The sequence below is a fragment of the Tachypleus tridentatus genome, chromosome 13 (genome assembly GCF_004210375.1).
Source record: "Tachypleus tridentatus isolate NWPU-2018 chromosome 13, ASM421037v1, whole genome shotgun sequence".
Taxonomy (NCBI): domain Eukaryota; kingdom Metazoa; phylum Arthropoda; class Merostomata; order Xiphosura; family Limulidae; genus Tachypleus; species Tachypleus tridentatus.
In genome coordinates this window covers 271,250,784-271,278,170 of record NC_134837.1, presented here as the reverse complement: position 1 = coordinate 271,278,170, position 27,387 = coordinate 271,250,784, and the positions used below count along the sequence as shown (strand labels likewise).

At 33.0% G+C, this 27,387-nt stretch overlaps 1 protein-coding gene across 1 annotated transcript; it reads left to right on the top strand.

The window, feature by feature from the left end:
* LOC143236958 (programmed cell death protein 6-like) lies at positions 1 to 27,387 on the top strand. Its single transcript, XM_076475693.1, has 6 exons — positions 1 to 235; positions 16,360 to 16,421; positions 18,964 to 19,008; positions 23,697 to 23,855; positions 25,015 to 25,124; positions 26,357 to 27,387. The coding sequence occupies exons 1-6, from the start codon at positions 177 to 179 to the stop codon at positions 26,456 to 26,458; spliced, it is 537 nt and encodes a 178-aa protein (XP_076331808.1). The 5' UTR covers positions 1 to 176; the 3' UTR covers positions 26,459 to 27,387.

The following is a 27,387-nucleotide window of genomic DNA, read 5'->3' as shown; positions in this document are numbered from 1 at the left end:
ACTCACGAAAATCTACAGCATTTGTGGCGGAAGTTGCGTAGGCTTTTAGATTTGGGTGTGGAGTATTTCGCCACTGTTTAGGATTTTAGGTTTGTACTTTTGGTAGTGTTGTGCGTACTAACCTGAGGAAGATTGTTCATTGACTGTTTTGTGTTTAGTTTTGGTAAATTATAAAGATGGCCTATTACCAACACCAAATGGTAGACAGACAATTTCTCTGGAATGTTTTTCAAGGGTAAGTTCACATCAAATCTGATAATGTTACTAGTATACCAAAATTTAAATTGACTTGCTATTAGCAGAAGCGCTAGATTTTTGAAAACGATCCTAAGCAGTAATCCAAAGTCAAACTTCTAATACTTTATTCAAACCACACCTACTCAGTCTTAGCACTAGCATTACAATTTCTGAAGATTATTTAAAAGGGTCGAAACGTTGTTCTGTAGTTTAATAAAGGTTTTAATACTCGTACCTGCCGTCTTGAGAATACATTTTTACTTCAAGTGGGTTTCTTCATCACGAGGTGACACTAATGTATGACTGAGTAAGTAAGACCGGCCTAATAATAATAATGCGAGTTAACTTCAAGTTGCAATTAACATCATAAGACAACCATTCAAATTCAAAACCATAATTATTGATATTAGTACAATACAGCATTATTCTCTAATAATAACCAGTATTGTTTTGAAAATATAATTTTGTGTCATAACGTGTATTTAACTTAAGTTTTAGGTAAAGCTTTTCATTGTTTGATAGTAACAATAAACTGCAGTGATTTTTGTTTTGTTATTATATGGTATTGATATTAATATTATTAATTATCCACATCTTAAAATAAAATCGTACAGAGTTTTTTGAAGTTATGTACATCAGTTAACTTCATTGATATTGGTTTTGAAATCTGAAGCATGAACAGGACCAGTTAAAGACACTTAACAGACTTTATTGTTTGCATGGTTCTACTGGATTTCCTTATTTAAAAAATTCATATCACTGTAATAAAACATCAGCTCTTTTATGCATAGATTTTGAAATTCAACATACACACTTTTCAGTGAAACAATTTTTTTTTTTTTTTTACAAGTATATAATATATTATATCCATGTGTGAAATTCTGCTGGTACTTAATACCAGAACGTTTTTAAGATGGTACTAGTACCAGAATGTATTTGAGCTGCTTTGTCATTTTTTTGTTCATACATATATTGTTTTTCTTTCTCAAAACAGGTCTGCTTCACCCAGCTGAGTACCTCTACTTTTTATTTGAGAATGTCACCCTATGTGATATCCATTTATTGCCTTTAAAGTTTTGTAAAAATAGCTTAGTAACTGTATCCAATTCAAAGTAATTTTTATATTCAGAATATATAATTGATACTGTGAAGTATTAATTTTATACCACTGTTATTGCAGGCCATAATTAGTTGTAATTGAACTATTCAAATACTGTAAAGTTTCTATTTTGAAACAACTGTTAAAAGTACAGAATTACAATTACCTTACTTCTGTGGACCATAATGATGAATAGAAATAATGAGATTTATGAGAAGTAAATGTATGCACAAATATGTTTAAGTAAAATCTGCAACTCGGCTAACACAAAACCAGAAATATGTAACATATATAAACACTGAATAAATTCCAAATTAGAATAAGAGCAGTATAGGCTGTTGTCACCATTTCACATAATACACAATATAAAAAAGTTAGATAAAAAAAGGAAAAATAACTGGTATATTGAACATAAACTTTAATGCTTCCTATCCCTACTTTATCAAAAAAAACAACAAAAAACAAATCTTAACCTATCCTCACAAGATAGCCCTTACATCTTTCCAGTCACCTTTGTACCTCTCCTCTGATGATTGGAGTGGCTGCAATATTGTTATGTCAAAATTCTTTTTTTTTCATAATTGTTATTCAGTGGGTTTAATATACATTGAGGATGTGATCTATATAACCACAATGCATTATCTTAATTTAGCTATACTTAAAGGTTATTTGCCAAATATTTGAGTGACCTACCACTTCATCTGAACCATTCTGTAGTACCAAAACATTCTTAATACAAGTACAAATGCATAAAAGCTTAACCTAGTCAACCTGTTTATCATTATACGTAAGTAAAGCAAAGGCCCAAGCACTGACCCCTGAAGCCACTACTTGTAACAGGGGTTCAGTTTGATTGAACTTCATTGATATTAACATATTGTTTTTTCTTATGCAGCCACCCCACAATCCATTTAACTATCTTTCCCCAATTTAGGTTTCTTCTTCTATTCTAAATACATGAAAGTTCACATAACATGTGGTTGAAAAAACTGTTTATCATGTTTTAAATTACCTTCATCAATTTTTATTCTTCAAGTAGGTAATACCTGTTATTCCTCATGGAAAACATTGCTTTATTTAATCTTGTGCAAGAATGTTGACAGCATTGTGTAGGTGGTTTCTAGATATTATGGCCCACCTGTATGCAATTAGAACAGATGTTTATGTGGTAGCATATGTTGCTCTAACTAATGCAGGGTCTCTTGGAAACTAAGAAATCTTTTGAGATAGGGAATTTTGTTATTGTTTTGTTTACCATTCATTTTCTATTCTTACTGTTGGTTAGTTCAATTATGAATTCTTATTTACACTAAAGAACAAATTCAAGCTGAAGCATGTTGAATTTGAGTAAGTTTCATAATACAACCAGACACAAACTTGCAATAGTGGTGACCTGCAGATATTAATGTTGTGAAAGATATGCAAGTTAGCTAGTCATGAAAGATGTAACATCATAGTCTAACTATGAATTAAAACCCTTACCTTGAATTTAAATGAGTTAGCTTATCAGATAGTATGGTTTTATTCTGATAAATTCTGTTTGTTTTTTTTAAATTATATGTTGTTGGTTTTTCCTTGTGGTTGTTTTTCACAATTTCTTTATTTAGTGAAATTAATAACATTGATTTTTGTATCAAGCCCCCGAATAGGCATGAATTTGCTGCTGCTGTTTTCTTTTGTAATAAAACTTGAGTTCTGATTGTGTGAAAGTTTTATTTTGGATTTCTACTACAGTTCTAACGTCTCTTACAAAATTAGCTATTCCCATTCACTGCTGCCCTCTGTATGCAAACTTTTTCTTTATACATGCCACAAGCCTTTCCACTTCTTCATTTTGGAATTGCAAGATTCCTACATGTCTTATGCAAATCCTTTTGCATCACCTTGTCACTAACAGGAGCATGACATGATGCATGTGACTCCCTCTATTTTCCTTTTCTGACCTGTCTCTTCTCATTGGGCCAAATTTGAATTCAGATATGCTCTCTTGTTTATTTAATGCTTCATGTTTGATTATGGTTCCTCACAAAGTGGTTCAATTTCAAATTAATTTGTTTTCATTCAATCTGTGTTTGATATTAATATTTATCAGTTCATTCTAGTTGCTTTATTTCTGCACTCAAATTTAGTGAACTTTTCCGTGACAATGAATTTTGAAGTTAACTACCACTTTGGGGGTTATGCCAGCAAACAGAGTTTAGTAATTTACTTCCCTCTTCCTACACAAAGCATCCATAGTCTTCAACAAAAATCTTGCCTTCAGCATCATTTAAGAGTCTAATTTCCCTTTATACATCCAGTTTACCTTTGATATTTTGGACAGTGGTCAAGTTAAAACAAACATTTACATTCAGGAAGTAAATAATTTTATGGGGCAGAAAAAAAAAAAATTGTGGTGCATTCATGGGATGTGTATAAATGGGAAAAGGATTAATTTGTAAGATTAAACCATCTTGAACCTTTCCAGACTATGAAAGTATAACTGAAGAACACAGCAAAGATTTAATAATTCTTTTGAAGAGCTTATTTCAAACCATTTTAACCATAGACATGCAATTGAAATCTTTACTCCTGCAGACAGCCTCAAGCTATGATTGTTAATATACATAATAATTCAAGTTGAGACATTCTTGGTGCTCTTTAAAGTTCACAGCAATATTGGGAAAAATTTCCATTGTTGTAACTGGGGAAAAAAAAAATCAATGATACAATGTTACTTATTTTGTGATCTAAATTTTAGTTTTGTTTTACATTGGTCACAAATGTTCTGCAACTGATACTATTCAAACTTAATATCTAGTTTTATTCTATTGTGAATTTACAATAGAAATACCTATAATGCGTTAATGAAAGTCAGTTTAAATAATTATGAAGTAAAGTAATATTTTCAAAATCTGTTAAAGTGTCAAGCATTTATGAAGGCAGTAGTTCTACAAATTGCAAATAAAACTTGATGTAAGACACTTTTAATTGGGTATTTTTTTACTTTTGGTGAACTATCTAATTTATTGTAGACTTTGAAAGAGATCTTGTATCTCTATCTGTTTCACCACTGATAAATATTCACTATCACTGCCCAGGTGCATGTGTGCCAACAGTTGAAAAGTAATTTTCAAAACTGTCCTTGGTTTCATTTGATAAATCTAAATGTAATCATAATGCCGTTTTGTGGAGAAGCACATTTTATGTCAAAATAAAAAAACTTCTCCAAAATATTTGGATAATCTGAATACTTCTTACTTGGTAGATGAATTACTAATATCAATTAAACACCACTGTGCCTTTGTCATGATGTTTGTTTTTTAAAATAAGTAACAGGCCATCAACAATATTTTATAAACTTCATAAAATAATTAAATAATGAAAAATAAGGCTATTAATGTTTGTATTTAAAAGTTACAATAACTGCAGTTAGATATAATTAAGTTATCAGCTGGCTAATTCATTTATGTGGGTTATTTAAAAAGAATAAACATGATATAAAAATGCAGTATATGTATGAAAAAGGTAGAACATTAACTTTAAGCAAAGAATCAAATCTCTACAAAATACATTTATAAAAACTTAAGCAACCTCTAGTGATGTGACTTTATCATACTTTAGGCGTGTATATATTCCTGTGTGTATTGGTAAAACACTTGTAACTTTCAGTAATTTTCTAAACATTGAAGTAAGCTTTTTGTCATATGTTCGTCATTTCCCTAAAATGTATAAGCTAACTTTTATATCAATTATTACATATCTTTTCACTGAAAAAATTATGTAGCTTTTAAACATAGTTTAATATTATGTACTTTCACAAACAAAAAAAGAACATTTCCAGAAATTATAAGAGAAAACTCTTTGAAACTATCCCTTTACTAATATGTAATAGTCTTATTCCTGCATTATCTAATTACATTCAAAATTTCTTTTATCATTTTCTAAGTAAATAGTACAATCACTTTATTTTGCACCTTAATAAAGTTTCACCAATCAGGAAAATACTTAATACATTATCCATTTTTTGATTTTCAAGCAATGATAGAGTTTTAGCAAGAATAAACTTATTCTTGGGAATGGGCTGGAAATTCTAAAAAGAAAAGGAAAATTGACAAGTGAGTTGTTTTGTTTGGAGGCAGAACTATTTGCAACTGTGCAGAAATGAAAATATGAACATGTTTTCCATTTCTCTTCATGCATCACAGTCATAAAATAGCAAATATGAATTCTAAAGTATTTTTTGAGTTAAAATTATTAACATATAGTTAGAATTGATGTACAAATTTGATTTTAAAGTTTACACACACAACAATTTCATAAAGTGACAAAAGTTATAAAAACCCAAAGAAAACTATCTTTAGACTTTAAACACTGCTATAAAAAAAAGTATCATACATGTAATGTAGATGCATTGTATAACATACAGAAACAATACAATACTCATTTACTTGTCAGTCACCTGCTGTAACAGTATTGGGTACATTTTCCACACTTCTTGTATGATATAGAAAATTTGGTATTATTTTGCAGGTTTTAATGTATGGTTGCATTCATGTTAGAGCCTTAAATGTAACTGTGCAGCAACTTAAGCACTTCATAATCTACCAATAGAAAGTAATAAATCATAAGATGTTTCATTTATTGGACAAACACATACTTAGTCAAAATAAAAACCTAGTAATTATGGATGTTTCTCAAGGAACTTGAATATAGTGTAAGATTTTGCAACAGCATGGGACCTATTGGTCCATCTCAGCTGTTTAACCCTCTAAATTATACTAAAAACTATTAATGAATAATTTAAAAATTGAATATTAAAGCCATCCCTTAAAGTCTGGCAACAGAAATATTGTAATATCAGTTTGTGTTTGTTAAATTAATGATAGCTATAACTTTATTTTACAAAGTTTGAAAACCATCAGGAACTGAATGAGAATAAAATTAAGTGTTAAGTTAATAAGGTATTATTTTGTTTATTATTACTTTGTTTATAAGTAATGTCATTTAGCTTCACTCTAGCTACAGTAATATGAAAGTCCTAATGTAACTTAAAATAATATATTCTGTAAATGATTAGCTAAGTTAAATTACAATCCAGCAGTTTTAAAGTTTGTATTTTATAATAATGAGACTGAAATGAAAAAAATTGAAAAACATTTCAAACTTTTCAATTGAAGTTAAAATAATTATCACAATATCTTTAAAAGATTTAAAGTGTTGGTAAACGGCATGCCAGTTTTAAAACATTAAAAGTATTTTTACTTGTATAGTTCTACCTCTTGTGTTTTCACTTATTTTTTGTTACCAACTATATGAAAACATTTTTCTCATGAGAATTATAACTTCTGCAACAAGAGGTGCAAGTGTCTTAAACAATACTATCTTTGAAAACATATCTGTACTCCCCCCCCCAAGTGGTACAGTGGTATGTATACTCAGACTTATGTCACCAAAAAATGTGTTTCAATACCCATTGTGGGCAGAACACAGATAGCTGTTTGTGTAGCTTTGTGCTTAATAACAACAACAATTTCTAAAGTTTAAACACGTTGTTAGTGTGTCTGGAAAAAGCCATGGAGTGGGAAATGTACCACAGTAGCATTTAATAGATATTAGTATTGTTGTATTGGTTCAGAAATTATCAGTTAGTAGCTGAAGTCTTAACTGAATTGACGTCAACTCCAGCTTTGTTGAATTTAGAAAATTTCAAAAAGGCTTTGATAGTGATTGATATCCCAACCAAATACAAACCCTGACACCTGATGTTTCGTTTTGATACTATAGAATAGTGTAAGTTTTTTTTGTTTTTTTTTTAATTTCTGAAAAGCACTAAGGTGGTGGTATAGACCCCAGTCCAGATCTGCACATTCTCGTACAAAATTAAATGAAAGTTATTCATTTCTGGATAAAATGGGAAGGCAGAATCCTTGGGTCCATTCACTAAATGCATGCCTGCTTGTACAACATTAAAGAGTACAATTTTGTAGTTATAAATTACAAATACACAATGAAGAAAAACAGTAAATTATTTACCATTTATTTAACACAAGTAGTCGCTGAGTTGGTGGTAGATGCTGCGAATCATTTATCTTTCCTTACGCTAGCAGTTTAAAGTTAGTGACAGTGGTAGATAGTCATAGTATCTTTCAGTAACATAGACAGGATGAGCAAGTTCAGAGGCATTGGGGGGAAACAAATCTAAAACCCCTAAATCATGAATCACCTCCACATCCTATTATGTAACTGTGCTCAACAACAAATAAACTTTATGGCAATATTTTGATAACTTGGATAGTTGGAATAATTGGAAATCCTTATTTCACTTAGTTGATTATTTTTGTGACAGTTAATTTAACTGTAATTTTAATTAGTTGGTTATTTCTGTGACTTTAATCATTTTCATTGTAATTCTAATTAACTTATTAGTTTACACAACACTAATTTATTTCCTTAGTGATGAATCATGCTAGTCAGTTGAGAGTAAAGTGGTAGCATTCTGCGGGTATCGAATCGAATGGCATACAGCACTTCCTACTGTGGACATGATGTACAATTCCTAATGCAGCCATGGTTTGATTGTCACATTGTAACATATTACGATCAATATATCTGACTGATTGCTTTTTCCTACTGTGGGATTCCTCTTTCTTACCGTCCTCTGTAGGTACATTCCAGATGGGTCTTTTGTTGGTTGGAGATGGCTCAATTACAGTTAGAATCATGTGTTGGTGGTATATCCTTCCTACCATAGATGTATAATTTCAGATATTACCAGATTTTGGTAGAAGCACTTTTCTATATCACTAATATATATTTATATATCATTGTAGTTTTCCCCTTGAGCTAAGATGTTCCTACTATGTATCATCCTCCTGGATGTATGTATGTTTATGATGGGTTCATTATTGTTTGTAGATGGTCTAACTAAGTACCCACATGTTCTGGCTGGTATACTACCTTCTATCCCCTCGGTGTGGATTCCTGTACATGGTGAGGGGACCACCCAGGGAAGGTTCTGTTCTTTCAGTTTACCTCCTCTGGGATCTAAACATCCACCCACATGTTTGCCATGCATAGCAATCTGTGAAGGGGAGGAGAGGATCCTGGTGGTTGAGGGTCCAACTCTAACACACTACTTCAACCTTGAATTCCTGTAAATGGGAGGTCCCCCTTGGGTCATCAGCTGGTCCACTCGGGCTAGGGTCAATCAAGTACCAGTGTTGGATGTTCTCAACAGGTGTTGTGGATATTATATCTGATGCTGGTGTTTGGGTCCTTGTTTGACATTGTAGTGCACCCTATCATAGGACTCCATGGTGGGTAGGGTCAATGGGCACTAAAATTACCCTTTTTTATTATGAATCCTCCAAATAAAACTTAAATAAAATAGTGAAAAAACAGTCCATAGGTAAATGACCACATCTTGAAGTTTCTAAGCAGCAATCTTCAACATCTGTACCATCTGTTGTACCTCATTTTCGTACCCAATATTCTCTTTTAGACAAACCTTTAGGGCAAATATCTTCCTTTTTCATTCAGAAGGAACTAGAGGGAGTTGCTGGCTCTCCAAAGTTAGTACAAAAGCTTCGATCTGGTGACATATTGGTGGAAACATCCACATCTCAACACAGTGAACTTCTCTTGTATTCAAAAGCAGTTGGGGATATACCTATTGAGGTTACACCTCATGCTACTTTGAATTCTTCATGAGGAGCTATTGTTGAGAGGGATTTGAAGAACATCCCCGAGTCGGAGATTCTCGCTGGTTTCTTCACCTAAGGAGTTTCTGCAGTGAGGTGTATCTCCACTCGCAAAGTTGAAATTACGGTGCTGACCAGTGTCCTCATTCTGAAGTTTACGTTGCCACGTCCACCTGCCACCATCAAGGCGGGTTATCTTAATTGCAGAGTATGGCCATACATTCCAAACCCTCTCTGTTTCCAGTGTCAACAGTTTGGTCACTTGAACATGTCATGTCATGGTTCCTTGACGTGTGCTCGTTGCAGTGGCAGGGACCATGATGCCTATGAGTGTGAAACAGACCCTCATTGCATCAATTGCAATGGCTCTCACCTGTCCTAATTTCGTTCTTGCCCTGAATGGTTGGAAGAAAAAGAGGTGCAGCGTTTGAAAACAATTCATAACATTACCTATCTTGAGGCTCGAAAATTGCTGTCCACCACCTTATCTCGGATGTATGCTGCTGCACTTTGTTCCACAGCTACTGTGGGAGTGCAGACAGAACTCTCTGTGCCTCCTAAAGAATCATTCTCCAAACAAATGAAAAGTCTTTTGACCTCCATGGTTAAAAAAATTGATGAATCAACTTCGACACCTATCTCTGTCCCTGATATACATTCCACCAAACCCAAAGATCCACATCCATTGGTTCCAGGTACAGGCATTTCCTCAGATCCATCTTCCTCTCACCCCAAGATGCAAAACAATCATTTGTTCACATTTTCAGTATCTGGAATCCCCTTCTAACAACAAAGACCTGCCCAATCAACCCAGGGCAGGATCCATGGAGGTCGATAGACCTCCCTTGAATAAGGAAAAACGATGTGGTAGTAAATGGAAGGGTTCTCTGCCCAAAATACGTAAATAAAAAATGGCCACCCTGATACAATGGAACTGTCAAGGTTTACATTCTAATTTGAATGACCTCAAAACACTGATTGCTTCCTACCATCCTGTTTGTCTCTCCTTACAGGAAACATTTCTGAAACCTACCGATACAGTCACCTTTTGGTGGTTTTCTTTATACAGAAATGACAGGCTGTGTGATGGACAAGTGCTTGGATGGGTGGCACTGTTGGTTGATCAGCATATGCCCACCCTGTCTTTGCCACTCGACACACCCTTGGAGGCTGTAACCATCCGTGTTTCCTTGAGTCATAACATCACTGTTTGTTCTCTTTGCTACCTGGAGAGACATACGATCAATCAGACCTTGATGCTGTCATTGAACAGTTGTCATCTCCCTTTTTCATCCTGGGGGGACTTTAATGGACATCATCTCCTCTGGTGAAGTGCTGATATTGATAGGAGGGGTCGCTCTGTGGAGTGTATGCTCTCTGATCACAACCTTTCTCTTTTCAATACTGGTTTTTCTAATTATTTTCATATGCCTACTCAGTCCTTCACTGATATTGATCTCTCAATTTGCTCCCCTTCGTTACTTTACCATTTTTCATGGAGGGTTGACAATAATCCATGAGGCAGTGATCATTTTTCTATAATCTTAAGAGAGACTGGCCATGGTCAATGCCACCCAACTCACATGCCCTGGTGGAAGCTGGATGAGGCAAATTAGCCCTTTTTTTACCGCTCTCACAGAACTTGACCCTGTCAATGTCTGTAAGCCACCAATAAATGACTATGTGGCAGCAGCAACTGACTGTTTTATATAAGCAGCTGCTCAGTGTATTCCTAAAACCTTGACACATTTTCCACTGTATCCTGGTCCATGGTGGGATCCTGCCTGCCACATGGCATGGAAGGCTCAAAAATGAGCCTGAGATACTTTCCGTAGATATCCCACACTCTCGAACCTCATCGCTTTCCAGCAGGCCCGTGCACCTGTTCGATGGGTTAGATGTCAAAATCAGAAGGAATCTAGGATTAAGTTCACAACCAGCATAACCTCTACCACCAGTTCCAAAGTAATTTGAGACAAGATTCAAAAGGTCAGTGGGCAATATCACTCTGTCCCCCTCTCGATCTTGCTCTCTGATGATCAGGAAGTAACTGATACCCAGATCATTGCTGATACTCTAGGTGAAAGCTTTTGCTGGGTATCTAGCACTTCTGCCATTTCTACCTTCTTAGCCATAAAAACTTGGGCAGAGCGATCACCTCTTTCCTTTCGAGCTGATTGTCTCTATGACTATAATTGTCCCTTTACGCTGGTGGAACTCAAACTGGCCCTTCATCAGTTTGGCAGTACATTGGTTGGACCTGATGATATATACTATGAGATGCTGCGCCATCTATCTCTTGCTTCTCTTGCTATCCTTATGGTTGTTTTCAACTGGATCTGGCAGGATAATGTTTTTCCTGATGCCTGGTACCAGGCTATTGTCCTGCCTTTCTCCAAGCCTGGAAAGGATCCCAAGATTCCTTCAAACTACCATTCAATTGCTGTGACGAGCTGTCTCTGTAAGACCTTAGAGAGGATGGTTAATGCTCATGTTGTTTGGTTCCTTGAATCAAACAACCTCCTCTCGCCCACCCAGTGTGTGGGTTCTGACGACAGTGCTCCACCATGGACCACCTAATTCAACTTTAAACATCAATCAGTGAAGCCTTTCTCAGACGACAACATCTTGTATCAATATTCTTTGACATTGAGAAAGCGTATGATACAACATGGAGGTATGGCATTTTGTGAGACCATATATATGGGTTATGTGGCCATTTGCCCATTTTTATTAAAATTTTTTAATGGACAGGAGATTCTGAGTTCGTGTTGGTTTGACACTTTCCCGTTTTTTTATACAGGAACTTGAAATCCCTCAGGGCTGTGTTCTTAGTGTCACACTTTTCAGTGTAAAAATTAATGCCATCACTAAACAACTCTCACTGTTGCAAACAGGCTCTATATCAACGACTTTCACATCTCATGTCAGTCGTCAAACATGAGGTATATTGAGCGGTGGCTACAGAATGCCCTCAATTGTTTACTGAAGTGGACCACAGCAAACAGCTTTATCTTCTCTCTCTTTAAAACCGTTTGCATGTACTTTTGCCATCAACGGGGTATTCACCCTGATCCTGAACTCCATATCAGTGAAGTTGTGCTGCCTGTGGTCTCTGAGACACAGTTGTTGGGGCTTATTTTTGACCATAAGCTAACTTTTATACCACACACCAAGCAGCTATGGGCCAAATGCACAAGAGCATTGAACATCCTCTATGTCCTCTCTTCCACCACTTGGGGAGTGGACTTACATTCTATGCTAAAGATATATTGTGCTCTTATTCAATTGAAACTTGACTATGGATCACTGGTCTATGGCTCTGCCAGAACCAGCCTTAAAGATGCTAGATCCTCATCATCATCAAGGATTTAGGCTCTGCACTGGGGCTTTCTGCACTTCCCCAGTTCAGTGCTTATACATAGTCTCCTGAACTTTTCTTGCACCTCTGCCATTTGCAACTGTCTTTACTATATGCTTCGAAACTTCGTTCCTTACAAAAGCATCCCACCTGGGGTTGTGTTTTTCTTCCTCGATGGGTCATGCTTTCTCAGACCAGACAGTCTCTCATTGCTCCTTTTGGCCTTCGTATCCAGGTACAGTTAGATGAATTGGGTCTGTCCTTGGATAACATTGCTATATCCACTGGTCAGCCCATCCCACCATGGCTTCTTACAGTCCCCAATTGTGACCTATCTTTAAGTCATCTGAGAGAAGTAGATACTCCTGATTGGAAATACTGTCTGCTATTTGCTGAAACTCTTTTGAACCATCCTTCCATTCCTATGTATACAGATGGTTCGAAATCAGGTGACTGTATGGGCTCTGCCATGGTTTGTTGTGGTTCTGTGGTTGCATGCAGAATCCCCGATACAGCTTCTGTGTTCACTGCTGAACTGTATGCAATTTCTCCAGCCCCGAATCACACAGAAGCTAAGCAGTACTCGAACTGCAACGATTTATACTGACTCCATGGCTTCTTACAGTCCCCAATTGTGACCTATCTTTAAGTCATCTGAGAGAAGTAGATACTCCTGATTGGAAATACTGTCTGCTATTTGCTGAAACTCTTTTGAACCATCCTTCCATTCCTATGTATACAGATGGTTCGAAATCAGGTGACTGTATGGGCTCTGCCATGGTTTGTTGTGGTTCTGTGGTTGCATGCAGAATCCCCGATACAGCTTCTGTGTTCACTGCTGAACTGTATGCAATTTCTCCAGCCCCGAATCACACAGAAGCTAAGCAGTACTCGAACTGCACGATTTATACTGACTCCATGGCTTCTTACAGTCCCCAATTGTGACCTATCTTTAAGTCATCTGAGAGAAGTAGATACTCCTGATTGGAAATACTGTCTGCTATTTGCTGAAACTCTTTTGAACCATCCTTCCATTCCTATGTATACAGATGGTTCGAAATCAGGTGACTGTATGGGCTCTGCCATGGTTTGTTGTGGTTCTGTGGTTGCATGCAGAATCCCCGATACAGCTTCTGTGTTCACTGCTGAACTGTATGCAATTTCTCCAGCCCCGAATCACACAGAAGCTAAGCAGTACTCGAACTGCACGATTTATACTGACTCGCTTAGTTCTCTACTGGCCCTGGAATAGCTTCATGTTGGTTCACACCCTGTTCTCACTGATATTCAAAACTGACTCGCCCATTTCTCTTTAACATCTACTTCTATCCAGATTTTCTGGATACTGGGCCACATTGGTATTTGCAGGAATGAGCTCACCAACACTGCAGCTAAGTCTATCTGCTCTGGCACTATCACTGCTGTGCCTGCACCATACATGAACTATGGACCTGTATTCAAGGCTAGGCTCCATGCCAGCTGGCAGTCGACTTGGAGTGAGCAATGCGAAAACAAGCTTTTCCAAATAAAACCCTGTATTGGACTTTGGGCATCTTGTTACCATAAGGATTAGAAAAAGGAAGTTGTTCTAACTAGACTACGCATTTGTCACAGTTTTTAACTCATCATTTCCTTTTATCTGGAACTGATGCACCAATGTATTGTCTGCATAACACTCAGGTCACAATAAACCACATTTTACTTTCTTGTCATTGTTATGATTCACAACGACAGCACCATTTTAAACATGTTCTGTCTCAAGGTTTGCCCATGACATTAGACAGTGTTATTGGTGATGGTGACACTGTCCACCTTGGTAATGTTTTTAGTTTTTTTTAAAGGTCATTAATCTGTTTAATGCCCTTTAAATTTTTTAATTTATACTTTACACCTTTTTAATGTGGTTCCCTTTTAAAAATCACAGTTCATCTAATTCAGTTTGAAATTAGAAACTGACCATAACATTAAGTAACTCAACCAGGACTGTGGAAAAGCCAACTTCAGGTGACTGACAGTGGTTATTGTACTTACCTGTTAATCTTCCTGGCAAGTTATAATTATTACAGTCACGTTATGGAAAGTCTTTTACAACATGAATTACTGTAGGTTTTCTCTTGACATTGTGGACTAGATGTAAACATTGGTTTTACGCTATTTATTTATTTATTAACTTTGTTTTGTTTTACCTTAATTTCCTTTTATGAATTTTACTGAATTTACTTTTACCTTTTTACCAGATGTTTGGTGCAGATAGCCTAGCTGCTTTGTGCCATAAAACACTAAATCAACCAACCAACCAATCCACCTTCTGCCACACATTGGATGATAAATGCACACTGCTTTCACATTTTAAGACTGGAGATGCACCGCAAGTTGTGGTTCCTCGTTTTGCAGTGTACTAGAATTTGTGTTGAATCTGACATTGGTTGTATTGCAACATGTCTTCTCACTTGTGCATGGCCAGGTATCTTCCTCCTACTACATACTAAAGGTTTTGGAATGGAAATATCCTATGTGAGTTTTCTGCCTTGCTACAATCCACTGGATGCTGGTTCCTTGTGGATCTGGTATTAGTTTGTGTTGGAAGTGTAAATGCAGACAGATTTGGTATGGAAGCTTGTATTCTCTACCAATTCCTGATTTGAAGCAAATAAGTTGGTGATCCTCTACCTATATGAACCTGATGTACCATCCCAGATACTGCCTAGTGTTGGATGAGGTTGAACTACCATTATGGTCTATCATGCCTCAGCCATTCAACACCAAAGAGTCCCATTCATGTTTTTCTGTTTGCAATACAGTCTTTTATATAAAAGAGTGAAGAGTGTACCAGGATCAGATGTTGCATGGTGTCTCCCACTGAGGTTTAATGTTTCTCTTTTAGTTCCATACTTCCAGGTCTCTCTTTGGGTGCTTCATAAATGGGGATTTTTTTTTGTTACTGGCCCTCCACCAGTTCATGTGATATTGTATATTTTTTTTTAAATTTCAGTCAACATTTTTTATTTAATAATACAACATTAAAGGACGAAAAGGGACCTCTTGGACCATCTAGATAGCTATATATTTATGAATTTGTCTTTTCCCATTAGACTCCTTGTCTTCTTCATTTTAACAGTTATTTTCATATAGTTCAATCTATAAGGTTTTATCAAGAAACAGATTTGAACATATACATGCTTTGAGATTCTGCTCAAAGACCACTTATAAAATCCACACAAAAAATGTCTTTGAAATAATAGAAATGTTTCTTGATGACAAGAAACCCACGTAAAATAAAAATGTATCTCAGAATAACTGGCATGGGTATTAACTACTGATAAAAGGTCAAAACGTTGTTCTCTCCTTATCAGTAAAAGTGTTAATAACCAAACCAGCCCTTCTGAGATACATAGCTAGACAATTTTCTTTTTCCAAGAAGATGATTAACAAGATACAGAAAATGTTTTTTTTTTACGTATATTGTTACAATCTTATAATTAATTGAGAATGTTCGTAAAACAATATAGATTTAATTTTCCAAAGAATAATTGGCATTTACCCATCATAAACAGGCATCAGCTATTTCAATATTTTCATGACATGTAGCATAACAACAAACCTGATTATGTAATGATCACTCTTCACAAATATTACTTGTAACAAACCACACTTTCAATGTTTAACAGTAAATATAAAATGGTATTCTTTCTGATTGGATCTCTCAGTTTCAATGTAAATAGCTACATCTACAAAAAAGTACAGAAATCTTGTCCAATTCAGTGCCTTTAGACTATGTTGATTATAGTTTCATTCAAGTGATTTCTGAAACTACTGATACAATTTGTAACTGCTTTGCCATAAAAAAACAAATGTGTCAATAAAGTTGTGGGTGGAAAGATATCAACTGGTTTGCAATTTCTGGTCCTTTAAGACCAAGCCTATACACCATTAATAACATTAAGGAGCATTGATTACAAATTATTTTTTAATTATTTCAGAGTTGACAGAGACAGAAGTGGTGCAATATCTGCTACTGAATTACAGAGTGCACTATCAAATGGTAAGTCCAATGAATATTCAAGTCTTCACTGTGTTTAGTTGTCCAGTAAAATCTTTTGTTTCAGTTGAGAATGCAACTATGGTACTTTTGAAAAACATTTAAAATACTAAATTTGAAAGTAAAAAGGAAATTTTTTAAACAGTTTCACAATAAAAGTTTGGACATTTCACGATATAGAAAATGATAGAAAAACAAAGCTAAATTTCATGAATACCTTTAAGTTTAATATAATATGGTTAAATATTTCTACTGTGAAAAGGAAAAGTCAAAGAATGTTATTGACACACTCCCAAGCTAGAAAAGGTTTATTGTATGTCATTCATGAGCTTCTAGAATTTGGTTAATAATTGTCAGACAATAAGCAGGTGAATGTATTTAAGTTCTTACAGCTTCAATAATTATAAATGATCTTTGCATATTAATTTTACAGGGAACTCTTGTATGCTACAATGATTTTAGATGAAATCTCTTAACTTGCAGGCAAAAAAGGGCCATTTGGTCCTTGAAGTCTTCCATGCAGATCTACCCTTGATAAAAGTATAAACTTTAAACCTACCTTTTATTTTTCAGGAAATTGAATAATCTCTCAAATTCATGTAAAGTGCCAGATTTTACCACTTTTCTCAAAGTACATTTTGTGTTTACTTACTATATAGTAGTTTTATATTTTTATGTGAAAACTTTGAAAATTTTCATAATTGTCTTGTGATAAGTTAAGATTTTGGTTATTTTAAAATATTTCATTAGTTACACTGCATCACAATTTTTTTGAAAAATTTTGCTTCCTGAAAAGTATTTGCTGATTGTGACAAGTACCTGGTGGGTTTGCACAAATATAGTTTTGGTTTTGCTTCATCACATAGGAACTCTGAGAAATAGATAGTTAACTGTTTACCAACAGTAACGTATTTAATTGCGTTTATGTTTCTAATACACAATTAAGTTCAACATAATTAAAAGTGTTTTGCTTCTGATTTTTGTTTGTATTCAATGTCCAGTGCATCACATTGCAGTGTCCAACAGTAATCAGCAAGCATTGGCGGATTCAGTTGCCCTGATATTGTATTTCCATTGTAGCAAAACTGAAGATTTCAATGAAATGATGCGTGATGGGCAAATTTGGATGTGATTTTCATGATCATCAACCAAAAATCTATAAGGAACACCCAACAGTGTTCAAGAAGCAAAAGCTTTGTTGTGCAGTGTTATTAGGATATAAGGGATGCAATTAAATAAAAATTCATTTATTTAGTAATGATTACTGATCAAAGTAAGGTAAGCCTACAGATTAGAGCTAAAAAGTCACTTAAATTTATGAAACCAATTTCATATATCAAACTGGCTAAAGTCCCTCAAAGTTGTCTTTTTTTTTTTTTTTTCACCCATCCTTCAGACAAGAAAAACTTAAAACCATCTTTTTATTTTACAGGAAATCATTGATTCCTCTAATAAATTACTGTAAAATGCTTTCCTTCACTACTAGCAGTAGTAAAACAAAACTGTTGAAATTGGACTTTAATCGGTCTTCTAAATCTTAAGCTTGTCTTCTCTTGTCCTGTTATTTTCAGAATATAGCATAAAGAAATGTATAATTCTTATACTGTCAATTCTCTGGACAACATAAAAATAAAATACTTTTTTTTCCTTCTTTTTTCTTTAGAAAAGAAATTAAGTGATCTTACTCTATCACTGTCTCTAGAATTATCCTGTTAGACCTCCTGTAAATCCTGTACAAGCCAATATTACTTCTTAGATAAGAGACAATGAACATACACAGTACTCCGTGTGAGGGATAACTAGTGTTTCATACAGTGAGGTGAATCTTTAGACCTATAATTAATATAACTATAAATAACACCCTAAAATACTATTATACTTGTTGCTAGCAACAGAGCACTGCTCTACTAGTTTGACTTGTTCAGTGTTATGCTGATATCCTTTTCATCAGTAGTATTGTGGAGTGGCTTCTTATCTAAAGTAAATATGCAATTTAAAATTATAACCTAAGCATAGTAACTTCACTTTACTGTTTCCATCTTACCGATTGATCAGGGTTATTCCAAGTACTTTAACATCCTCAGCACAGTGAAAATACCCAAGAGTTTCATGTCATAAGAAAATTTTACTATTTATTGTTATCTTTCTATCAATACCATTAATGTTAAATAAGAAAAGCAAAGGCCCAAGTAATTATTATTGAGACAATTCTTTCATCAAACTGCCCTACAATGTAATTTAGTATTTTCCCAATCCCTCTCAGTGTAGTTTTCATAACTACTCTCTTGTGTAGCACCCTGTAATAAAGCTTTTTTGAAAAGCTAAGTTCAAACCCTTTCCACTTTTGAGATAAGCAAGCAACATCCTTGAAAAATTTAACATATTAATTATCCAAATTTTATATTTAGTGAATTAGAATGTTGATTTCATTTTATGGTATAATAATTCACCAAGTGATTTCGCAAAACTTTTATCAGACATTAGAATTTTTATCAATACTAAATTAGGACTAATTAGCCTGTAATTTTTTTTCTGAACATTTTAGGTTCATGGAAACCTTTCAATTCAGAAACAGTGAGGATGATGATTGGTAAGTATAAGCTTTCAATTTTGAATTTAAAAAATATATTCTTATTGTACTTTGTCAGATTTAAAAGACTGTTTAATGTAGGTAGTATTATTTATTAATTTATTTTATGTTTGTAATTAATTTATGTTGAAGCTATCAAATGTTGTATTTGAAAATCCCTTGATGTTGAGGCTGTGGAGATTTCTTGAAGGCCTGAGTGATAAGATTAACAAATAGCTATGACCAGATGAGTGAAAACAGAATAAAAGTAAAATCATGTGAAAGAGAAATTCAATCCAATGAAAGTTAGAAAACAAAGTTAAGCATCATGGGAATAAATAGCCACGAGTGAGATTAACAATTTGAAAGAGATAAGAATAATAATTTGTTTCATTAAATGATGTTCTAAAGTAATTGAACCCACCTCTATGGACTTTACATAATCATCTGCCTTTTGTCAAAGTTCAAGATGCAACTGCAGTAACTTGTGTGACAGTGCAAGTGAATTGTACGTGGATATTGTTGAGATTAAAAACAGAGAAAAATAGTTTGGTTTATCAACTGAATTCTTAGGCAATTGAATTAGCCTAAGTGAGCTTTTGACAAGAATAAGAGAACTTTATAGTATTTAAGATAGCCCTATGATCTCCATAATGTAAAGAATTTTGTACATACATTTAATTTGTTTAAGATATATATACTGAAAACAACTGAAATGTGTGCTGCTTGTTTATTGTCGGATATTTTGTCAACAGGTCATAGGCACCTACTGTAGAAGAATCCTTACCCCAATACACCCATATATTTGTATATACTACAAAAAACTTGTTAATGACATACTTTAACAGCATTTTATGGTAATATGTACTCATGAAAGTAATGCCTTTTTCTTGTATTCAACTCCATTTGTAATGGTATGGCAGACTTTATATTGTCTGTGAATAATAGATTTTGTGTTATCAACAACTAACTTTAGATATGTTTGCCATTTGTGATTGGTCTTAACAGATTTACTGTTATGCATTTACTTTAATATCTACATTTCTTTCAGTTTGATGGATGTCATACATTGTTGAACATGTATTGTGCAAGTCCTACTTGTTCTCTAAATTTGTAGAAGATTCTCAAGAGTAAGAATCAGCAATATGTTTTACAAAAATGCTAGTATATCTATGAACATTATTGAATTTTCGAGGATCTCAACTAATTGGTATGAAAGCAAAGATGCAGTAATAGAAAATGTTTTGGGCACCATATTCAATATACTGTAAGCTTTGAAAACTATATTTGTCTTAAATGCTTACTAGTCAGAAAACTACAGATATTTGATCAGAAATGTGTATAGATTTGGAACATTTTATAAAGTTCAGTAACTTTGGATGTTAGTATTTCTACAATGATGTTAAATATCTTTGTCGGTAAAAGACAGCTAACTAGCTTAATTAAGGTGTAGCAATATCAACTTGGAGTTAATTTGCTCATTGTGGACCTGGACCATTGATAAAATATTCAGTTCTAGACCAGATAAAAGACTGTTTAGTTTGTTTGCAAAGCTATTGTACATCAATTATTATTTGTATAACTGTTATTATAAATTACATTATTTTTATACTAAAATATATTTGTTAAATTTGTGTATCAGTCTTGTCAGCAAATATTATAAATTTGATACATATTGACATTCAATTAAGTTTTACACCAACATTTAAATTTCCATTTATTTGAAATGACTAATCTAAGATAAATTATAATACATAACAAGCCAAAAGTAGTATTACATGTAAATAAATGGTTTTGCATCCAATATACAAGATATAACAGGTTGTATAGAAAGTTACAAGCACGTAGTGGCTTAAAATATTTAAAGTTTAGTTGTGCATAAAACAAGATTATTTATTGTTAAAACTGTTGAAAACAAATGGGTTCTGGTCATAATTTGAATGTACTGAATCCTTCCTTTTACTCTAGTGTTTTTCTGACACTGGAGCTTCAGTACCACATCAGATACCTTTCCTCTAAAATTGTTAGTGTTAACAGTCAGTAATGTCTGACTTTTACATGCTTACAAAGTATGTAGACTATCTAGCCTGTTAAGTTTTATCTTGTTCTGTAATTACTTTCTTCTCAAGTCAGGATAACTAGGACATTTAACATTTTGCATGTCTGCATGGTGTTTTTACTTGTTTGAGGTCAACTATATACAGTTTGTCAATCATATAAAATTACATCTGAAATATTGAATGCCTTTCCTTGTTGAGTTACAACTCCAACTATCAACAACACCTCTGAATAAAAATTTCTAAATATATTTTACACATTACAGAACATGTATCACTTACATATAGTTCTCCAATTTTTCATCTCTTGTGCGACTTGTTTTGAAAACATCAAGACATCATAAATAGCTCTACTCTTTTATCATTTAGATCTTTTCCTTGACAGTTATGCTGGTCACTTTACTTTGATGCTCTTTTTTGAACAGCTATTTCTGCCACTATCAAAAGTTAGATACCTTACTTCTGCAGTGTGTCTACAGCATGAAGGGTAAAGTGTAACTGTGGTGTCAACTTTGGTGGTTCAATGTATTTGTCAATGTATATTGATAGTCCTGGTTCTATAATGATTGTGTGGATGCTTTAGTTACATAACAATTTTTGTATGTGTGTGTGTGTATGGTGAAGTTTTGTTTTTTTTGTAGGCCTAATCACCTTAAGTCTTCACAGTGAGTTAGATTTGTTTGCTAACTTTCATCATAATGGTATTTATGCTGATATAATTTCTTTGTTTCTGTGGTTTGTTATACATTTCAATATTTAAGCTCATTCCATTACCTCTGATTTCTTTATTTCTCCCAAGTTCTCCTAATCTTACGATTGTAGATGTTTTTTGGAGCTAACCCTTCTTAATATTCCTTCTCTCTTCATCTGAAAAATTTACTCTCACTTTGTTTCTCATCCTGATCAAATCTAGCTGTGAACTGTTGCTTTTTTACGTGCAACAGTGGGTTCAAAGTAGATGTGAGAAGGTTAGAAGTTGAAGATATTAGGATAACTAATTTGGAATTTTCTGTCAGTATGCAATCATTATAGACAAAACTGTTATTCATTTTATTTTATATTTTTTAACTTTTCTCTATGTTGATTTTAATACAATTAGTGTAAGGCAAAAGAAAATGAGAAGAAAAATAATAAGGTTCTAAAGGATTTTGAAAATGAAATATGAAACTGTAAAATGAAAAATATTTTTGTTCTCAGTATGCAAATCACCTTTCACTCAGGCTGAGTCAATAAAGTTTTCATAAATTTATATACAAATCTTTACCAAGAATACCTCATTAAATGATCTGATTTTTTTATGTATAACAGAACTGTGATATTAACTAAATGCTTCCTAAGTTTTGAAAAAAATACACGCAACATATTCAGACTTACAGTGTGCATAGTTTCACAGTTACATGATGGTTCTATGTGATCAAGCCCAGATGATAATATTTAAGGAAATAAAATTAACAATGGTTATTTGTTCTACCTTTGTATATGTAGCTGTTGTTTTGAGTTAGCCAAAAAAGTGTTGATAAAGAATTTTAGACCATTTTACAGTATAGTGCATCAGTGGCAGCAATTTTTTGTAATTGTGTTTATGTTAAAATGCTTGGTGGAACAGAGTGTAGGGATGATTAAACATTTATTATATGAATGACTATGAAACCCAGAACTAAAATAAAAACTGTGGGTATTTAGTTTTGAAAACCCTTTGAACTGGGACTCCATCAGTTTGTCTTTTATACTGAGAGAGAAAATGACTGTCTCCATATATTGATGTATGTACAGATTTGAAACTGTGGGTGAATAAATAGAAATCTACATAGTATAACAAGCTTTTCCATAAAATTTAACTTGCATTACACTAATGATATTCAGATGTTTCAAAGGCAGTTGTTATAACTGAGAAATTAATAAAATATCTTACTGATATGAAATCACATTAATACATAGTGAATGATGTAAAAGTTGTTTCATACATTTACATTTTATTCAAGATATTTCAACATGGCTATTTTACTGACATGTACTTGCTGTGTTACATTATTGCGGGCTCACTTCTTTTCTTTTAACATACACACTTGTAAAAAAAACTGGGTTAAGTGCATTATTAAAACATGTCAAATTGTTAATTTGACAGGCAAGTAAAAATGCATTATCCTGGTGGGTGGGAAGCTTGACTTGTAATCTCAGGATTACGGGTTTGAATCTCTATCACAACAAACATGTTCACCCTTTCAACTATGGAATCATTATAATGTGATGTTCAATCCCATTATTTTTTTAGTAAAAGAGTAGCCTAAGAGTTGGCAGTAGGTGGTGGTGACTAGCTGCCTTCTCTCTTGTCTTACATTACTAAATTAGGGACAGCTAGTGCAAATAGCCTTTGCATAGCTTTGCCCAGAATTCTAAAAACATACAATGTGTAAGATGTGTTAGCATTTGAGGTTTTCTGGAATTTATTTTATTTACATGTAATATGTTTACACCTTTAATAGTTTGCTTAAAAAGAAAATGCAACAATCTTGTTTTGTAATTTTAATACTCATGTTTTAACCTAATAGGATGATAATATTAACTTTTAATGGTGGTAAAAGTTTTCTAAACATTTATTTTCAACATAACTAAATCAGTATACGCTTTTCATTTCATTGTACCAATTTTCAGGGATGTTTGATCGAGACAACAGTGGAACAATTAACTTTGAAGAATTTTGTTCATTGTGGAAATACATTACTGATTGGTTAAACTGTTTCAAGAGTTTTGATCGAGATAATTCTGGAAATATTGACAAAAATGAACTGCAGACTGCCTTAACAACTTTTGGTATGTCCATATATGCTGTTACAATGTTTTGAACTAGTACATAACTAAGTATGCTAGTTTTTATGCTACGTACCTCCAATTTAAAGTGTTCCTAGAGTAATATTGTAGTTTTCATTATGTGTATGTGAGATGATTTACTATAATTTTTCATTTGTGAAAGTAATTTTGAAGTTAATGATTGTCAGAAAATTGTACTTTATAATTCTACTCTATATTAACTAAAAACATTCTGGAATTAAATATTAAGTTCAGATGCGTAGTATGATTGTAATGCCATTTATCACAAATGTTGTTTTTTTTCTGAGACGTTAAAAATAAATTTATCTTAATTTCTCGTCTTGTAGTTTCTGTGAGTTAGTGTCTGATATAAATCTAGAATATTTCCAATGCTCATTGTCCTTTGGAAACATAAAAAATTAATAATCCAAAATTATTTATATTCCTTGAATTTCCAACTAATATTTCATCAACATCTTTGTCTACAATTCTTGGAAGAATTTGTAATAAAACTATTAAAGGACAGTAAGTCTAACCAGACAGTTACTAAAGATGTTTTCACTTGCTGTTAATTTTATCACTGTTTTATCTTCATTAATGTTTCTAAGTAATAGGACTTGGTAATTGTTTTTTCTAAATGATTAATCAAACTTAATTAGAATAGTGTCCCTCAAATCATAATTGGTACAAGCAAATAATAGAAGTTGATGGTAGATGTTGCCAGGTGCTTGCATTCGTTTTAGTTAACAGTTCATAATTAGTGACAGTGGTACATTGCCTTATCAGATTTTCCATAACAAAGATGAGGTGAACAAGATTAGTGGTAATGGGAACTAAACCCGAGACCACTGAATGAACTTGAAGTGAACAAAATGTTCCCAATATATATAGAACTAAAAGCTTATAGCTTTGTGCTCAACAGTAAACAAATGTAGTATCAATAATTCTATTAATGGATAGATAAAAACTATGGTTTCAAATTATTACAATTTATTAGTTTATTATTGACAATGAAAAATGGTCATTGTAACCAATGCAAAAACAAAATGACTCACAAAATCTTGAGATAACTTTGATTTGTATTAACAAGTCAAAATGTGAATGTTTTTGACTTCTACACCAGTATCAATAACTTCGTTTCACTATTCTGTCTATATTTCAGGATATAGATTTTCGGAAAATTTCTATGTCACACTTATACGGAAGTTTGATCGAGATGCTGCAGGTTCAATAAAATTTGATGATTTTATCCAGTTGTGTGTTTTACTTCAGGTAAGTGTTTGAATACTTTTTTTTTGGACTTAACTTTGGTCAAATTCAATTCCCAAGAAAAGAAAAATAACCAATCAATATTATAGTACTTTTAAACATGTTAAATATCTTTTAGTTAAATTTGGTGTTGCAAGCTTATAGACATGTAATACAAAAGTAGTAAAGGAAAATATTTGCATCATATATATTTGTGGATTAATAATTGCAATTTTAGAGAGAAGTTAAATATTTTTCACATTGCATTTAATCATTATTGAACATGCTCCAGATTGACAACTCGCATGAATTTCTGACAGAATAATAAATTTAATATAATTGAACAAGCCTATGATGCACTGAAAATGAAACAACAAAATAAAGAATCATCTAATAGTTAAGGCCAAGAAATGCTGATAAAACAAGAAAACTTTTCATTGTGCAACTGTTTCTTGTTTCCATTCTATGCTTGAAACAGTGTATCAGTGTGAAATAAAAAAAAAAAAAACTTTAAAATGTTTAATTGTATTGGTAATTCTAAGACTTAACTAAATATAGGTTACTTAACTAGGGACAACTGTCAGAAATTGAAATCAAATACATTCTATATTTTAAACAGAAAACGTATCTGTGTACCAAACGATATTAGAGACTGTACTAAAAACCATAAATGGACTAAATATACATTGTGTTTATAAGTTGAACAAAAGCAAAATAAAAAAAATTATTGCACAAGTAATTTTTAGATTTAACTGTAAACATGGAAGTTGGTAAACTTAGGGACAAGTTTGAGAGATTAAATATTTTCTTTACCTAACCTGGGAAAACTTGCAGTAAATCTGAAGACAAGCTAAGTATTATACAAAATCACTTTCATATTTCATGGTTGTAACTAAAGTTTGACAAGAGGGAGAGAAAACTGTTCAGTATTGTTACATTCACATGAACCATACGTTAGCATAGAGTTTTGCCTTTTTTCACAAAAAAATTATACTTTCTTCCACAGGTTTTTGTCACTTATTTTTTACAACAAATATATAATTTGTGAAATTCTGCACTAGTTTATTTATTTGTTCTTGTGGTTTTAAATGGTAGTCTTTTAACTTAAAATTTCATGTCTTACATCTTTAGCAGCATTGTAGAGGGAAACTTTAATAAACTTTATTAAAAATAGCAACACGAATTAGGCCCTAAGAAATAACAAAAGCTTAATGTATTGAATTTTTTAAAGCTTTTATATATATATTTTTTTTAAGACTTTGACTGCTGCTTTCCGTCACCACGACACTGATCAAGATGGATGGATTAGGATTTCTTATGAAGAATTCTTGGCTCTAGTCTTTAGTTTGCGAATGTAATTTTAAAATCACAATTTCTACAGATATTTTTTTCCAATTTGCTTGTGTGTGTTATCTTGTTTCTTACAACAATTAAAAAAAACAACAAAATTAAGATTTAAACATTATGGAACTTGGGATTTGTTAAATGTTGTGAAATAAGAAATTACTGTTTGTTACATTGTACAGTATATTTTATAAGAAAGTGTTAACATAAATATTTTCCTTTCGAATGTTATGTCAACTTTAAGTTCATATTCACTGTTCTGTTTAGTGTTTCTTCTGATAGATAAAATGTCCAAAAACTCTGTTAAAGAATGGATTTAGTCTTATCACAGGTATTGCTTAATGGCCATCAAATTTGGCATGTTAAATTATACACTTAACCTAATAGATTAATGTTCAGAAATTAGTTTTTCAATAATCCAAATTTACTTTTATTTTCTTTCTACAATCACCAAGAGAGCTCATGCAAAAAAAATGTTGATGTGCAACCAGCAAAAACTGGTAGAATTCAAATATTGTTCCCAAAGTATTTGGACAAACTTAAGTTTGTTGGAGAACTCTTTTAAAAGCTTTATTGGCATTTTTATAATGGGTAAGTAATTTATAAAGCTACTGCATCTTTTCACTTTTGGTTTTACATTCCATTAAGAAGTTTGCATTTGAGGTATTTAGTATTGCAGTTGTTGCTATTCCTCATAATAACAAGAAACCCAACTGAAGTAAAAATGTATTCTCAAGACTGCTGGTATGGGTATTGAACCTCTAATTAAAATAAAGTACAGAACAATGTTGCTACCTTCTTTGGTCATCTTCAGATTAACAAAAACTAGCTGTATTGAGAACACGTTGTTGATGGTCTTGTTCCAGATATCTGTGAATTACCATAGAAGAGTTAGACGTGTATTAGCAGCAGATCTTTGAATATTAAAGATACTATTCACAAA

What these genes read in the sequence shown, in the direction of transcription:
- LOC143236958 (XM_076475693.1), top strand. Translation starts at nt 177, where the DNA reads ATGGCCTATTACCAACACCAAATGGTAGACAGACAATTTCTCTGGAAT. An exon ending in CTCTGGAATGTTTTTCAAGG is followed by an intron (nt 236 to 16,359) that starts GTAAGTTCACAT and finishes TAATTATTTCAG; the next exon opens with AGTTGACAGAGACAGAAGTG. An exon ending in AGTTGTGTGTTTTACTTCAG is followed by an intron (nt 25,125 to 26,356) that starts GTAAGTGTTTGA and finishes ATTTTTTTTAAG; the next exon opens with ACTTTGACTGCTGCTTTCCG.